At 43.0% G+C, this 16,160-nt stretch overlaps 1 protein-coding gene across 2 annotated transcripts; it reads left to right on the plus strand.

The window, feature by feature from the left end:
* Window positions 1-31: 31 nt before the first annotated feature.
* On the plus strand, window positions 32-15,945 carry CCNE1 (cyclin E1). 2 transcript variants are annotated; one of them, XM_039327509.1, is made up of 12 exons: window positions 32-161; window positions 1,131-1,183; window positions 3,085-3,175; window positions 3,961-4,029; window positions 6,337-6,476; window positions 6,832-6,967; window positions 8,295-8,441; window positions 8,885-8,980; window positions 11,143-11,277; window positions 11,364-11,475; window positions 12,479-12,636; window positions 15,424-15,945. In XM_039327509.1, exons 2-12 carry the CDS (start codon window positions 1,170-1,172, stop codon window positions 15,442-15,444), a joined length of 1,119 nt encoding a protein of 372 aa, XP_039183443.1. In that variant the 5' UTR covers window positions 32-161; window positions 1,131-1,169; the 3' UTR covers window positions 15,445-15,945. The 2 variants fall into 2 exon arrangements, with proteins under 2 accessions (XP_039183443.1, XP_039183442.1); XM_039327508.1 differs by lacking the exon at window positions 15,424-15,945 and adding an exon at window positions 13,807-14,432.
* Window positions 15,946-16,160: the final 215 nt, after the last annotated feature.

Genomic DNA, 16,160 nt, shown 5'->3' on the forward strand with positions numbered 1-16,160 from the left:
GACCCGCCGCGCTGCGAGGAGGCGCCCAACGCAGGCCCAGACGAGCCCGCCTTCCTGCGCCCGCCCGCCAACGCCGGCATCCCTCCGCCTGCAGTCAGAAGGGGTCTCCCTCCCTCCCTCCCTGCGAATTGGGGAAGGGGCTTCTGGGAGTGCTTGCAGAGGTATCTTTAAAGAGGGGGGGATTTGCAGGGCCTGTCCTAGCCACCCTCCCCTTAAATTATTGCATTTATATATTAGTTGGGGCTTGACCTATTGAGGGGGGGGTTCTGCCTATCCAGGCACCGGCCCATGTTTGGGGATTTGTGGCTGAGCCATATTTGGGGGAAAGGGGGCTTCTGGGGGGTATTTGCAGAGATATCTTTAAAGAGGGGAAGGGGGTGGCAGAGCCTGGCCTAGCCCCCCCCTCTCCCCTTATAAATATTCTATTTTATTTTTTTATGTTGATTATATGGTTCTGCTAAAGGCTGGGGGGGGGGACAGGTTCTTCCTACCCACCAGCAATCCGGCATATGTTGGTGGAGTTATGGCTGAGCCATATTTGGGGGAAGGGGCTTCTGGAAGTATATGTAGGTATGTTTAAAGAGGGGAGGATGGCAGGGCCTGCCCCTAGACTCCCCTTCCCTTATAACCATTGCATTTATTTATTATGTCCATTACATGGTTCTGCTAAAGGCTGGGGGGTCTTCCTGTCCTCATCAGTCACGGGCACATGTTGGGGGATTGGTGGCTGAGCCATATTCGGGGGAAGGGGCTTATCTGGGTTGCCTAATTGTTCAGATGGGATTTGGACTGCTTTGGAGGGTGGGTGAGCTTGCATGATCCTTGGGATCACTAGGAGAAAGGGGAAGGGGAGGCAAGAGTGCTTTTTGATTTATATAATATTTTTTCCCCCTCTGGCCATGCTGAAAATCACATCAGTGGTCTCTTTTTTTAAAAAAAAACAATCAATCCCTATCCTGGCTTTGCATCTTTGTTTCTAGAAATAATTGTTCTTTCTCTTCCTCTTCCCCCCCCCTTTTTTTTTTTAAAAAAAAAATCAAGTTGCCCTCATCGCTTGCAATACTTTTACAACTGATCTGGTGAAGAAGAAGAAGGAGAAAACAATCTGTAATCATTGTTTTTTCTTTCAGTTTCTTGGCTGGGCCTTATCTTGATTCCTCCAAACCACCATGCCTGGTGAGAGGTGAGTTGCTTATTTATCTATGCTCCACCCTTCTAAAGCTTCGGTTTCTGAAACTAGGCCTTTTGCTCCCCTTAGTAAATTAGAAAGAAATTTCTGATTCCAATTCAGTAAAGAAGATTCAGCTTATTGACAAGTGGGATGGCTTCCTCTCCTCCTCGCTTGCTTCATTTGATTTGTATCCACCTTTATTACTTTAATAAGTAACTCAAGGCAATAATACTCCTCCTCTTATTTTCCCCACCACAACCCTGTGAGGTGGGTTGGGCTCAGAGAGGGATGGGTCCAATTGCCCCAGCTGGCTTTTATGGCTAAGGTGGAACTAGTACTTCCCATTTCCTAGATTGAACCAAATGCACCCGGTTGGCTTTTATACCTAAGTTAAGACTAGAACTCACCATCTCCTAGTTTCTAGGCCAGCATCTTCACCACCACACCAAACTAGGCTGAGCATGAGAGGATTAAGTTTGGTCTGTTTGTTTATATCATTTATATACCCAAAATATCCTTCTCACAAAAAATATTTATATGCCCAAATATATCCTTCTTACAAAAAGGATTCTGGGTGGCTTACAAGAGTCAGACAAGCCAGCCCCCAGACATAATCCCCTTGGCCCCTAAGAATGAACAGTTGACTCTCTATACCAGTGGTTCTCAACCTGTGCATTGGGACCCCATTTGGGGTCGAACGACCATTTCACGGGGGTCGCCAAACAATGCAGTCCGCCATTTTTTTCCTCCTTTTCCTTAGCTGTGCTCCTCCCTTTTATTCTATTGCAGTGGTTCTCAACCTTTCTAATGCCGCGACCCCATAATACAGTTCCCCATGTTGTGGTGACCCCCAACCACTTATACATCACCGGGTGCCAGGGGCGTGGCCAAAGAAAAGGGAGAAAAAAATGGCGGACAGCCTTGTTTGGCGACCCCCGTGAAATGGCCGTTCAACCCCAAATGGGGTCCCGACCCACAGGTTGAGGACCACTGTTCTTCAGCATGATTGGATGGAGAACCCACGATGGGTTGTCTTAATCTATCTGCTCCAATTAGACTAAGTCTAATGATGGATTCTCCATCATCATGCTGAGAAAAGGCGTTGCCAATAGGAATTGTCCAGGCTGTCTCTGCCCTGCTGAGCCCGCCGAAAGTCCCATTCTGCAAACGGTGCTGCACCAGTTGAGTAGTCCTCGACTTACGACCGGTTGAGTAGTCCTCAACTTACGACCGGTTGGGGGTCGCGGCATTAAAAAGGTTGAGAACCACTGCTCTATACCATCAGTAGAGTGGAGCTCATTTACACCTAACCCAAATGCCTGGGGGAATGGTCAGATCATCGATACCTTGAGAAAGGCTAACAAGATTGGGCCCTCTGAACCTCCAGGCATCCCTTTGAGGGCAGAAGGTGTGACCCCAGGGTCCAACAAGATTACACTGTTTAGTAGAAGGGGCCCTCCGCGTGCCATCTCTATTACACCTGGTGGGGTGGGCCAAAACAATGGAAGAAAGATGGTCCCACAAGTAGTTTCGGAAGTTAAGCTGAAACCCACATAAAATGAAGCTAAGATCCATCTCATTCATTTGGCCCTAGTGGAAAATCCGACAATGGTTAATAGAAGGGACTTCAAGCAGGCCGGCTCTACTAGATCAGGCGGGACAGGCAGAAACACTAGAGTGGGGGTCCCACATCTGACTCTGGAGGGCTTTACAGGGGATGACCAGCATCTTGAATTATAGCTGAAATCCTATTGGGAGCCAGTATGGCTTGCAAAGCAGTAGTATTGCATGGGCATAATGAGAAATGCCCAAGACTGCTTATTGCAACATTCTGGACCAGCTGCAGCTTCTGAATGCTCTTCAAGGGCAGCCCCATGTAGAGTGTGTTGCTGTAATCTAAATGTCTCTCATAGTCACTGCAGGGGCAGGAAACTTCCAGCTGAGAGTGACGGTGTTCCTGAGTTTGTTGTTCGAACCCGGAAAAGAAAAGCTGATGTCGTAATAGTAAGTTGCCAGTTGCAGTGGATTGTTCTCTGTGGTAAAACAAGCACATGGCCTTCTGAGTTGAGTAAGGTGGCAGTGTAATCCGACACAACTGGAGGAATGCAGGGCTGATGGACACTATTGCTGACTTAAAAATAGCCTCTAATTCTTACGAAAACAATAAAAGTAAATCCTGTTTTTAATCAGACATTTGACCTGGCAATTATTTCACTGCAGCCCAAATATTTAAAAATTCTACTGCGGAGTTTTAACTGATTAGTATTTGGAGGTCTGTAGGTTCTCCTGGATCTTGGCTGGGGGTGGGGGGAGAGATCTTACTGATCAGTAGAGTTCAAACAAGAGTCTTCTCCAACCATTTCTGGAGATATCAGGGATCGAAGACGAAATCTTTTTGTGTCTCGTTTACATAATGTACAGCAAAACTGTTTCACCACAACTGAAGTTTGTCCTCTTGGCCATCCATTTTGCTTGGCATAAAAATGGGCTATTTTCCTATCTCCAGTGTTGATCTGCTCTGTGAAGGATTTGATTCTGGTCTGGAAACATTAACTTCTTAACAGTTAATGTTGTTGTTGCAGGCTATTGAGTTTGTTTTTGTACTTAGAAAAATTGGAAAGTCAACTAAGGTGAGGCAATGGATGCCAGAGTAGTGATCCTTGAAGTAACTTCTTTTTAACTATGATAACAAGTGGTGTTTCAAAGTTAGCTGAAAGAACTTAGTTCAAGTAGAATAAAATCTACATTTACATTGCAAATCTTAATCTTGATTTACTCTTTTCTTTCAGTTTTTACAAGATCCAGATGAAGATACTTCCAGTATAAATACAACCAGCAGAAAATCAAATGAAAGTCAGGTAACTTTAGCACTTTAACACTGTTAGACATATTATGACAAAGTTTTTATAGATGGCAAGTTGCTTCATAGGCATGAAGTCTTATTCTTTTTCTATGCATCAATCTGCAAAATAATATTTTTGTTCATTACTTTATCCACCATCTTATATCTGGTGGTTGGGGTTGACATGTTTAGATTATCCTAATTGTTTTTAATTTGCCTTTTCCTTTGCTGGTTGTAAGTGCCTAGAATCTATCACAAATGGAGCAGCATGTACTATTGTAGACAATAAAATGCTCTTGGTTATGGATTGACTTTGATCAGAATAAACTGGTCTAATTATCAATCAGCCCTTAAAATATTCACCTCGTGAGCTCTTTCTCAAATGAAAAGAGCACTTGCTGTTGTTCTACGTCAACTAAATATGGATTTAATTCTGCCTAAAAAGAGATGGTTAGATATTTTCATCTGTTCCTTTTCTCTGTCTGACCCATTTTGCTACTCATAAATCAGGCATCCTTGTTTCAGTGGATTTAATCAACTTGTGTCTTAGTATTACATATTGTGGTATATTTCAATACTGAGACACAGATTGATCATCTCTCCTTAAAAAATAATGTGTAAGTATGTATGTATAGTATATGTATAAGGAACATGTATTTTAAAAATAGTGCTATTTGGGCAGCCTAGCTCTTCGGAGATTGTAGCAGATCTGTGTTTGCTGCAATGTTTTACGGACAGCTTCCTTCAAATATGTGCCTTTGTAATAATGCTAACATGTATCAAGCAGAGCAGACGTTTTCTGTGCTTGCAAAATAGTTAGATAATATGTGGCAATTATAAAGATGGCTTTTATCATTTTGAGACCTTCCGTTTTCCTTCAGTGTTCAGCGAGGATAAAAGTTTAAACAAATGCACCTCATCAGCCAGTTTTCCAAAACACAACTTGTACAAAGCCAGGATTTGCATGGAACGCAGTAACCTTGCAACTCTGAAAGATTATATGACATCTTTTGCTACACTGGAAAGTGCTTTGCAGTCACTATGTGTCATCCTGATTACCTTGTAACGCTTGCGAAGGCAAAGTTTAGATAGCTTGCAGCTCTCTGTAGGCAGTCCTGCCAGATCCTGCAAAAATCGAAAAGGCTGTAAATAGAATAACACATCTGAATTCCAGACTGAAATGCAAGGTTTGTTAATGGTAGGGTGGCTTGTTTGGGGGCTTAAGTTTAGCCAAGGCTGGTGAAGTGGTCTGTCTGCAGCTTTAGGTCTGTTTCATTGAGGGTCTGAAACAGAAAGTTTTGGCAACTACTCAAATCTATTGAAAATAACTTATATAGGGACAGGGTGGCATCCATTTTTATTGTGGCTGTAGCAGAAACCTTGTGAATTGCGTTCTCCTTTAAGACTAGAATGAGAGGTAGGGGAAGGACTGTGAATTGACCTGATTCTTAATTAAAAAGAAAAAAGTGAATAATGAGGAAATTTCACCAGCCTAAAGGAACTATTCCATTTTCAGATAGCTGGCTATCAAATTAACAAAGCAGCTCATGTGAACTGTTCTTTTTTTAAAAAATCAAAAACATTTGAAGATCTTTACAGCTTAAATGATCAGGGGCTTCTGTTGTGTTTCACTGGGTTCACAAAGGATCTGGTTTGTTTGTTTGCACTTAAATTGTTTGCAAGAGTTAATGTAAGTCCTTTTCTCTTTGGCATGCTAGTATTGCACAATGCATCCAGAGCATGTATTTTCAGAACGTAAAAATAAGCTTGGATGCTGGATTACAGTCAGCAACTGCAATTTCTTTGGTACACAGCAATACTATAATCTTGAGATGGTTAAATTGTTATATTTTATGTCTGGCTTGTGCATCTTTTAGAAAAGAGAAAGAGAGATTGCATTCTTACTCTTTGAAAGGTTATTTACCACAAAAATATATATATACAGAAATATCAGTTTGGAATTTCCATGTTTCTTCCCACTTGAATTCCTCTGTATCTTGATTATCTCCATCACTATGGAGTTTTGCTATCAGATGCAAAATAAACAGATGAGATTCTAAAGCAAAAGGCCTGTTTACTGTTAACCGTTCTCTTGAAGTCACCAGAGTTTTTGAGAAGGGAACATAAGAAGGATAAAGCCCCTGTTATTAAACATGTTGGAGAAACAGTTGTAGAGTATGGGGGGGGGTGGGAGGAAAACCTAATCTTTTTTTAACTTGTCAATTTGTTGGAACTTGTAATTGTTGGAAAATGAATCCGTAGTTCAGTAAACTTCTTTGGAACTTTGAACTTTGACTCTGTGCTGTTGATTTTCTTTCCCTAGTCAAATTATGCTGCGTGTCCTTATTCACACTTGCTGATCCCTACACCAGAGAAAGATGAAGAACTTGAGAATGCCAACTTTGCAAATTCTAAACATCAAAAGCTGGTTTCGGCTAGGGAGACACCATTGCCTGTTTTGGGGTAAATTTTTCACCCTTTTGGTATCTGTTGTTTTTTTTCTTGCTAGTTATTAAATGGCTTAATTCAGGTGATGAGAAGCAGAATTTTTTACTTTTGATATTGGGATGGCCTTATTAGAGTGAGCAGGAAGTCAATTTTCAGAAGGATGTTTAGGGGATCGTAAGCTTTTAGTTACCTTAAGCCTGTTAGATGGCTTGTAAATGGCTGTGTTTGCCTCCAAAAATCCCATGGCAGATTTTGCTTCCGTTCAGCAATCGGTTGCAGAGTCTCAAATTTCTATGAGGTGCTAAATGGGAGATTCAGAAATGGTGGGACGTTTGATCCAGCTCTGTTTTAATGTTTTTTCTTTTGGTAGTTGGGCGAATAGAGATGAAGTATGGCAAAATATGCTCAGTAAGGAACAGAAGTATGCAAGAGATAAACTTTATATGGAAAAGCATCCCCTTTTGGAACCTAAAATGCGAGTAATTCTCCTAGATTGGCTAATGGAGGTAAGCTCATGTTTGAAACAAGGATTCATACAAGACTGATTTAATGGTCTATCTTGGGCTATTTTTAAGCTCTGTCCTTCTTTCGTTAGAGTTTTATCTATGGGGCTGGCTACCTTGTTTTTGTTCCTCGTAGTTTGAAAGGTGCATCTAGTGGAGGGGTCTTCAAACTTCAACTGATCAACCCTTTTATGAAGTTTGAGGTTGTTCATTGATTCACAGACATTTATTTTACGAAACTAATAACATTATAAATCAAGCGTTTCCAACCTTGACCATTTTAAGACCGGTGAACTTCAGTTCCAAGAATTCCCTACTAGCCATGGGAATTCTGGAAGTTGAAGTCCACAAGTCTTAAAGTATCCAAGGTTGGACAGCCCTGTTATAAATGATTGTATCATCAGTAATAACATAGAGAACTCAAGGCTGATTTTGCTGGTCACCGACCATTTCCACCTCTGGATAATACTGTCTTGCCAGTAGCCACTTCAGGACTTGGGGCTGGTCTGGAGCTCTGCAGAAGCCCCCAAAGATTAATTGACCCCAACTGACCTTCCATCATTTATTGACCCTCAACTCCTTGGATAGTCCCATTGGATCTGATATTGGCCATTTTGAGGAACCCTGATCTCATGGTTAGGTGCCAAAGGAAATAAAAAGTTGGAGTAAGATTTTTGATGGTCTTACTGCCATTGCAAAAAAACAAAACAAAAACCCACCAACATTTATTATTTCTCCAAGAACAAATCTATGTTTCACTCCACTTTTGGCTCTTGCCGGCTGCCTTATGGGGTGGGGAACACCTCAGCATCACACGCTGATATGCTCCACATGGTTATTTATGTGTACACACAAAAAAATGTTGCAATGCAGGTGACCTACAGTTAGTGACTGCCTTGTTTAGCAGCCATTCAGAGTTACCACTTTGTGATCAATCCTTACACTGATGACTGTTGTGGCATCCTGTGGTCACTATTTGCATCCTTCCCAACCGGCTTGCAACAGGCAGAATTAATGGAGAAACACAGAATTAAAATCACAAGTTGCAGACAATATTTTTTCTCTTTAACAACTGATGCTTGGTGGCAGAGTTGCCTTTCCCAACTGTGGCCGCTAAGCAAGGACTACCTATATTTATTTAACTCTGAAAAATATCAGTAAACAGCTTTACTACAAAGAATAAGTAGCTGATGGCTTACAAGAATGTATTTGTGTTATGGATAAGGCAAATGTAGATCTGATTTGGTGTTTTAACAGGCATTCCTGTAGATTTCTAACAATTGCAGAGTGATGTTAATGGAAAGGAGGATGGTTCATTTATATGTTGCAGGTTTGTGCGGTCCACAGACTACAAAGAGAGACGTTTTATTTAGCTCAGGATTTCTTCGATCGTTTCATGGCAACACAACAGAACATTGTAAAGACCCTCCTCCAGCTGATTGGGATATCGTCTTTATTTATAGCTGCTAAACTTGAGGTAAAGTCTTGCTCCACAGAGCTTGAGCCCTGCCATAGAGCAGCGTTTTTCAAATTGGCAACGTTATAAAGTGTGGGTACTTCCAACTCCCAGAATTCCTCAAGGAGAAGAAAAAGTAGAACGTCAGTCGAAGAAGTTTCGAGAAAAGAGCAGTGCTGTTTTGGTTTGATGGCTCGTTTAGCAAAAAATGCTGTCTCTTGGCTGCATTAAGACGTTTTTGTATTTGACGAGATCCAAGTTATATAAAGCTGCTATTCTGTGTTATTTGTAGTTACAGTTGGCTTTAATATTGATGAAGGCTCAGAAAAAAAAAACCCTTAACGTTCAAATCGTTTCATTATCCAAAATGTAAATCCATGTGGGATAACCATCTGGCTTTGCCAGCTTGCCATCTTTTCAGAGAACGGAATAGGCCAGTGTGTTGATTCTCTTCTCTCTCGCAGGAGATCTACCCGCCGAAGCTTCACCAGTTTGCCTATGTTACCGATGGTGCTTGCACGCAAGAAGAAATTATTAGCATGGAACTCATTATTATGAAGGTATGACTGTGCGTTCTTTGGAAGGAACGGAAGAAAAACAATCGTACCAGTAGAATATTGGTAGCTCAGGTTGAACTGTGGGGTCCTTGCTGCTCTCTGAGCTTGGTTGCTTTCTTGCAGATGTTTCATTACCGAACTAGGTAACTTCATCAGTGATAGAGGGGAGTGAGGTTTGGGGTGTGGAGGGGAGGAGGAGGGCTATGGGATTCTTGGTACTCTCTGAGCTGACGATTTTCTTCCAGACATTTCATTACCAAACTAGGTAACATCATCAGGGGTAGATGGGAGTGGGGTGTGGCTTTATTTTTATATGCTAGTGACTTGCCCTGTCAGCGTCGGTCCACCTGTGCAAAGATGATTATTTGTTTGTAGAAGTTTTGTCCTGTAACATAGAAAGAATGAGAAAACTCACTCTTACTCCAAGGAGTTAATGGTTGCCTCTCCAGATTCCATCGTTATATAAGTGCACACTCCACTTTAAAGTATTGTCAGCTTTTGCCTTGATTTCAAGAGTTAGATTTCAGTGCTTCAGTGCATCTGAGCTCAAAAAATGAACCTGCGTGCTTTCCAGTAGACTGGGATGTCCAACTTAGCAACTCTTAAGACTTGGGGACTTCAATTCCCAGAATTTCTCCTCCAGCATGCTGAAGTTGAAGCCCACAGGTTTTAAAGTTACTAAGGTTGGACACCCTTGCAGTAGATGTTCCATCATGTGGTGACCCAGGGCACAGCAGAGAGACAATGCAGTCAGCTGGCAATTCAAACTCCAAATTTTCCCCAAATGCTCCCACGTTTCTGGCCAGCCCCAGAACAAAGTAAGACACACATGCACCTTCAGCAGCCTCTGGCTGCAAGTAGTTTCACATACAGTTAGATTAGAAGAGTAATTTACTCAAGGCCATGTAGATAACAAGGGATGAAACGTACATCCAAAATCTAACGAGTCTGTGGAAATACAAGCTTGCCTGAGCAGATTCAGAAGAGAAGGCAAAATACAGTCCGAGGTCTTTGAACACAAATCAAGTTGGTCAGCCAGTCCAATGGTCAAGAGTTTCTGGGTTTCCAAGCAGAAGTCACAGAACAAGAGAACAGGACCAGCACACACAAAACTCCAAGGAATCAGCATTTGTTCCCGACAAATGCCTCTCCCCACAGCCTCTCCTTAAATCTCAGTCTCCAGGTGTGTGCCTTGTGGAGAGGGGCAGGACGCTCTCCTCCCGAGTAGTTGAGCCTGCCTGCGTTGTTCCCTCCTTCTCTCCACTCTCCATGCTCTAGGATCAGGAGGGGGTGGCCCTTGCTCATCGCCTGAACTCTGCCTCTCCTGTTCCTCCTGTCCCAATCCTGAAGGGCCCTGGCCTGCCTCGTCTTGTTCTTCCCCACATTCCTCTGAAGCCACAGACACCTCTCCCTCGACCTCCATAGGGTCCTGTTCCAGCTCATTTTCCTCTGCAGATTCAGACTCCGATGGAGGCATGACACATCAAGATGTGGAGTCAGGAATAACCAACTGCACATTCTGATGCATAGGGAGATGTCCAGATGGGTGAATGGGCCTAACAGATAGTATGTTATATCTCCATGAAAGAGCTTTAAAGCAGTGGTTCTCAACCTGTGGGTCGGGACCCCATTTGGGGTCGAACGACCATTTCATGGGGGTCGCCAAACAACGCAGTCTGCCATTTTTTCCCCTTAGCTGTGCTCCTCCTTTTGAAAGCCAATAGAATAGACTCTCTTGAATAGAGTCTAATTCTATTGGCTTTCAAAAGCCAATAGGAATTGTCCAGGCTGTCTCTGCCCTGCTGAGCCCGCCAAAAGCCCCATTCTGCAAACGGTGCTGCACCAGTTGAGTAGTCCTCGACTTATGACCGGTTGGGGGTCGCGGCATTAAAAAGGTTGAGAACCACTGCTTTAAAGTCTGTCTGAAATAGGACCCTTTGCAGCTTTAGATAGTCTCAATTAACCCCACTTCAGCTTTCCTTTGTGAAGATATAGAGCAGAGGTGTCAAACTACCAGCCCGTGGGCCAGATGTGTCATGCCAAAACCGCGCCCACCCCATTGCCAGCAATGGGGGGAAAAATCACAATACGTCACGTGAGTTTGACACCCCTGATATAGAACATGTCCACCTTGTCCCAGTATATCTTTCTCGTTCTTCTTCCAGGCGCTCAATTGGAATCTGAGTCCCCTGACAATCGTGTCTTGGCTAAACATATACATGCAGGTCGCATATCTAAGCGAGATCTGTGAGATGCTGCTGCCACAATATTCTCAAGAGATATTCGTGCAAGTAGCCGAGGTAATGATAGAACCTACTGCAAGATGTTTCCTCTCTTTATCAGCCTGAAAACGGTTTTCTGATAGTTTACGTTCTTCTTTTGTCAGCTTTTGGATCTGTGTGTCCTCGACGTGGGCTGTTTGGAATACACGTACGGTATCCTGGCGGCTTCGGCATTGTATCACTTCTCCTCTCGCGAGTTGATGCAGCGGGTTTCGGGTAAGGCTTTGGGTAAGATTATGTCAATTTAGGACTGGGAAGTAGCAATAGCACTAGCACTTAGGCTTGTATATACCACGTCACAGTGCTTTACAGCCCTCTCTAAGTGATTTACAGAGTCAGCATATTGACCCCCAACAACTTGGGTCCTCATTTGACCGACCTCGGAAGGATGGAAGGCTGAGTCAACCTTGAGGTCGAATTCTAGACTGTGGGAAGGAAGGAAGGAAGGAAGGAAGGAAGGAAGGAAGGAAGGAAGGAAGGAAGGAAGGACAATAGCACTTAGACTTATATATACCACTTCACAGTGTTTTACAGCCCTCTCTAAGCAGTTTACAGAGTCAGCATATTGACCCCCAACAATCTGAGTCCTCATTTGACCCACCTCGGAAGGATGGAAGGCTGAGTCAAGCTTGAGATCGAATTCTAGACTGTGGGAAGGAAGGAAGGAAGGAAGGAAGGAAGGAAGGAAGGAAGGAAGGAAGGAAGGAAGGAAGGAAGGAAGGAAGGAAGGAAGGAAGGACAGACAATAGCACCTAGACTTATATATACCACTTCACAGTGTTTTACAGCCCTCTCTAAGCAGTTTACAGAGTCAGCATATTGACCCCCAACAATCTGAGTCCTCATTTTACTGACCGCAGAAGGATGAAAGGCTGAGTCAACCTTGAGATCGAATTCTAGACTGTGGGCAGAATCAGCCTGGACTACTGCTTTCTAACCAGAAGGAAAGGAAGGAAGGAAGGAAGGAAGGAAGGAAGGAAGGAAGGAAGGAAGGAAGGAAGGAAGGACAATGGCACTTAGACTTATATATACCACTTCACAGTGCTTTACAGCCCTCTCTAAGCGGTTTACAGAGTCAACATATTGACCCCCAACAACCTGAGTCCTCATTTGACCCACCTCGGAAGGATGGAAGGCTGAGTCAACCTTGAGCCGGTCAGGATCGAACTCCAGTAAAAGCGTAGAAGATGCAAGAACTTTTCTTTCTTGGTTTTCCCAGGATACCAACTGAGCGACATAGAGAAGTGTGTGAAATGGATGGTCCCCTTTGTGATGGCCATCAAGGAGGTGGGGAGTTCCATGCTGAAGAGCTTCCGAGGAGTCCCCGCCGAAGCTTTGCACAATATACAAACGCACATAAACACCTTTGGCTTGCTGGTAAGTTAACAGGTAGCCGGAAATGGTTGTTAACCTTGTTAATTACTGGCAATCCTTGACTTACAATCCTTTGTTGGGCGACCCTTTGAAGTCATAACGGCCCTTAAAAAATAATGACTCAACGATTGATGCTCACCCTTAGAACCAGCACAGCGTCCCCCACGGTCGCGTGATCAAAATTTGGGAGCCTGGCATTTACGATGGTTGCAGCGTCCCAGGGTCACGTGATTGCCATCTGCAACCCTCCCAGGTGGTTTCTGACGAGCAGAGTCAAAAGGTGGAAACCGGATTTGCTTAAATGAGTGCATGGATTCACTTAATGACTAGTGGTTCTCTTAATGACCATAGCAAAAAAAAAAGATCATAAAATCAGACACGACTTAACAAACCGCCTCATCTGGTGACAAAAAATTTTGGTCCCAGTTGTCATAAGTTGAGGAATAAATACATACAACTTCTGTTTGTGCAACCTTATTCTATTCCTAGTGTACGTTCAATTTCCAGCACACTAAGCCGTAAAGCTGTTTGTGTAATTTTGCTAATTTTGTGGGGTATGAATGCAGTCATTTTGGCTTTATAAACCATAGTTTGCGGGTGTATTGTTACTCAGCCAGCCAGTTGTAATTTGCTTAATAAATCACAACTAAATAAATCACTGCACAGTGCAGTGTGCAAATCTAGAAACGGTAATGTTTGTAATAGTTGGGCCCTTTTTAAGACCGTTCGGAACAAATGTTCATCGCATTTTAATCCTGAAGGCATGTGTGTGATGCACCTATGCGTTTTTTTTTATCCGCGTGCACTTCCTTCCAGTTTTTAGCAAAAATGCCCAATAGCGAACAATGAGTTCTCTTAATGACTGCATCATTCGATAATGATTGCCACAATAAAGATAATAAAAATAGATTTGGTCACATGATGGCCCTCTTTATGACTGTCACGTTGCAAATTGAGGGCTAATTGTAATGGGAGGAATCTCAACCTCTTCTAGTCTGGCTGTTTTATATATATATAAAAGAGAGAGAGAGAGAGTAAGGCCATCAATTGTGGCTTATTTTTTCCATTTGCATAGGTAAAGCAGAGCTGCTTTGCAACTCTCCGAGCTGTACAATCCATCGGTGCACTTGAATGAATGAGTAACGGTTTCCTTTTGGTATTCTTCTTTTCTAGAACAAAGCTCAAACCAAACAAGCTATGTTAGCTGAGAAGAACATGTGTTCTCCTTTGCCCACGGGTGTTCTCACCCCACCTCAGAGTAGTAAAAAACTCCCACGGACCTTGAAATAGCTAAAGCTACGGAAGCTGCTCGTTCTCCTGATCACCGGCTTTTTAAAAAAACGCAACTCCCTCGCCCTATATTTTTATTTTCACGATTCTGCATTTTTGCATGATGCTGCCAGTGAGTTCAGATTAATGCTAGAATGGAGGGGGAAAATTCCTTTATGTATTTTTATGGAAGAAACCGACTAGTTCTGAAAACTGGTTTTTCTTTTCCTTCTTTTTAATGGAATGTCTGTTTTTAAAGGAACTCTTTGAATATACCAGCCACCTCAAACAGGGATGTGCTTGGATTGCTGCTAAGGGAAGAGTTATTTGATGTGCTAATCAGGGGGGGGGAGAGGTTTTTGCTCTCTGGATGCTGGGAAGTCCCAACAATGCGCTGGTTGGAGTTAGCCATGGAAGGCAAACCTCTTCGCAGATTTGACTTAACAGCCTGGTTTTTTTAAACAAAATCCTTTGTAAATGCTCTTATGTATCTCTAATTTTTTTAAATAAAGTGCGGCCCTTGCTAATAATGGCACTTTGTATTCCTGTCAGAATGGCTGAAGGTTGAGAATGGAGAGGATTTATTTAATGGCCAGGAAGAAACACTTTATTATAGTGTTAGCGGCATGCATCTACATTTCAAAGACACGTTGACTGGATGTGCTTGTACACCACGATACATCAAAATATGGTTGAGTGTATGAACCAGCCACTGTAGTTAAACCACCGCTTACGGCTTAGCAGTATCCCAACTCTTTGAAAACCAATGGATATAGTTATACAAGTAGTCCATGGCTTAGGATCATAGTGGAGTCCAAAATTTCTGTTGCTTAAGCGAGATGTTTGTTGATTTGAGTATTGCCCCTTTTTACAACTTTTTTTTGGCCACGGTTGTAAAATGAATCACTGCACAGTTGTAAAATGAATCACTAAAATGAATCACTGAATTAGTAACATAGTTATTAAGTGAATCTGGCTTCCCCATCGACTTTGCTTGTCAGGAGGTTGCGAAAGGTGATCCCAGGACCCTGGGACGGTGCCACCGCCATAAATATGAACCAGTTGCCGAGTGTCTGGATTTTGATCACGTGATCATGGGGATGCTGCCAGAGTTGTGTGAAAAATAGTCAAAAGTCGCTGGCATATACAGGTAGTTCTTGACTTAAAACGCTTCATTTAATGGGCATTCAAAGTTACAACGGCACTGAAATTCAGATGCTTGGCCACTGACTCCACTTTATGACGGTTGCAGCGTTGATCGCCTTTTGTGATCTTTTGAGAAGCAAAATTCAAAGGGGAAGCCATGTGACTAACAGCTGCATCGATGTACTTAACAACTATGGCATAAAAGGTCATAAAATGGGGGCAAAGCTCACTTAACAACAGAAATTTGGGGCTGAACAATTGTGTACCTGTAATTCCTCTGGCTTTTTTTTTTTGTGATAGCTGCAACTTCCAACTTTCTAGGGTATGTCAAGTTAGAAGAACGGTAGGTTTAGGTTTTCTTCGTGTTTTCTGCAGAGAAGCAGCTGGAATCTCTGATCTGCGAAAAAGGAGATGGTGGCAGAACTAAGAATAACCTTGGCTGAGAATGAACGAGTCACTCGCCGCTGTGACTGTAAGAGCTGTAGAAGCCAAAGCTCTTCCATGCCTTGAAAACGTGAGAAGCAGCTCCAGCTGCTTTCTAGAAGGTCGGCAGGGTGGCTGGTGGTCTCCCGGTTGAGCAACTTTGGCTGGTGTCAACAGTTCCACATATTTCAAGTTGACGTGTGTTGGGTTTTAAAGTTTGTACTCTTGTCTTTTCGATCTGCTGTATCTTCCAGCAGTTGTTAAGGGAGGGGAGAGTGAAGGTTATTTTTTATAGAGCCTATGCAAAACTCAAAAGAGAAGGCTGTTGTCTTGCCTTGTATAGATCCACTTAGGGCAGTGGTTCTCAACCTTTTTAATGCGACCCCCCCAACAGGTCGTAAGTCGAGGACTACTCAACTGGTACAGCACCGTTTGCAGAATGGGACTTTTGGCGGGCTCAGTAGGGCAGAGACAGCCTGGACATTTCCTATTGGCTTTTGAAAGCCAATAGAATTAGACTCTATTCAAGAGAGTCTATTCTATTGGCTTTCAAAAGCCAATAGGATAAAAGGGAGGAGCACAGCTAAGGAAAAGGAGGAAAAAATGGCGGACTGCGTTGTTTGACGACCCCCGTGAAATGGTCGTTCGACCCTAAATGGGGTCCCGACCCACAGGTTGAGAACCACTGT

The sequence above is a fragment of the Crotalus tigris genome, unplaced genomic scaffold (assembly GCF_016545835.1).
Source record: "Crotalus tigris isolate CLP2741 ecotype Arizona unplaced genomic scaffold, ASM1654583v1 scf7180000024362.2655971311:6658466, whole genome shotgun sequence".
Classification (NCBI taxonomy): Eukaryota; Metazoa; Chordata; class Lepidosauria; order Squamata; family Viperidae; genus Crotalus; species Crotalus tigris.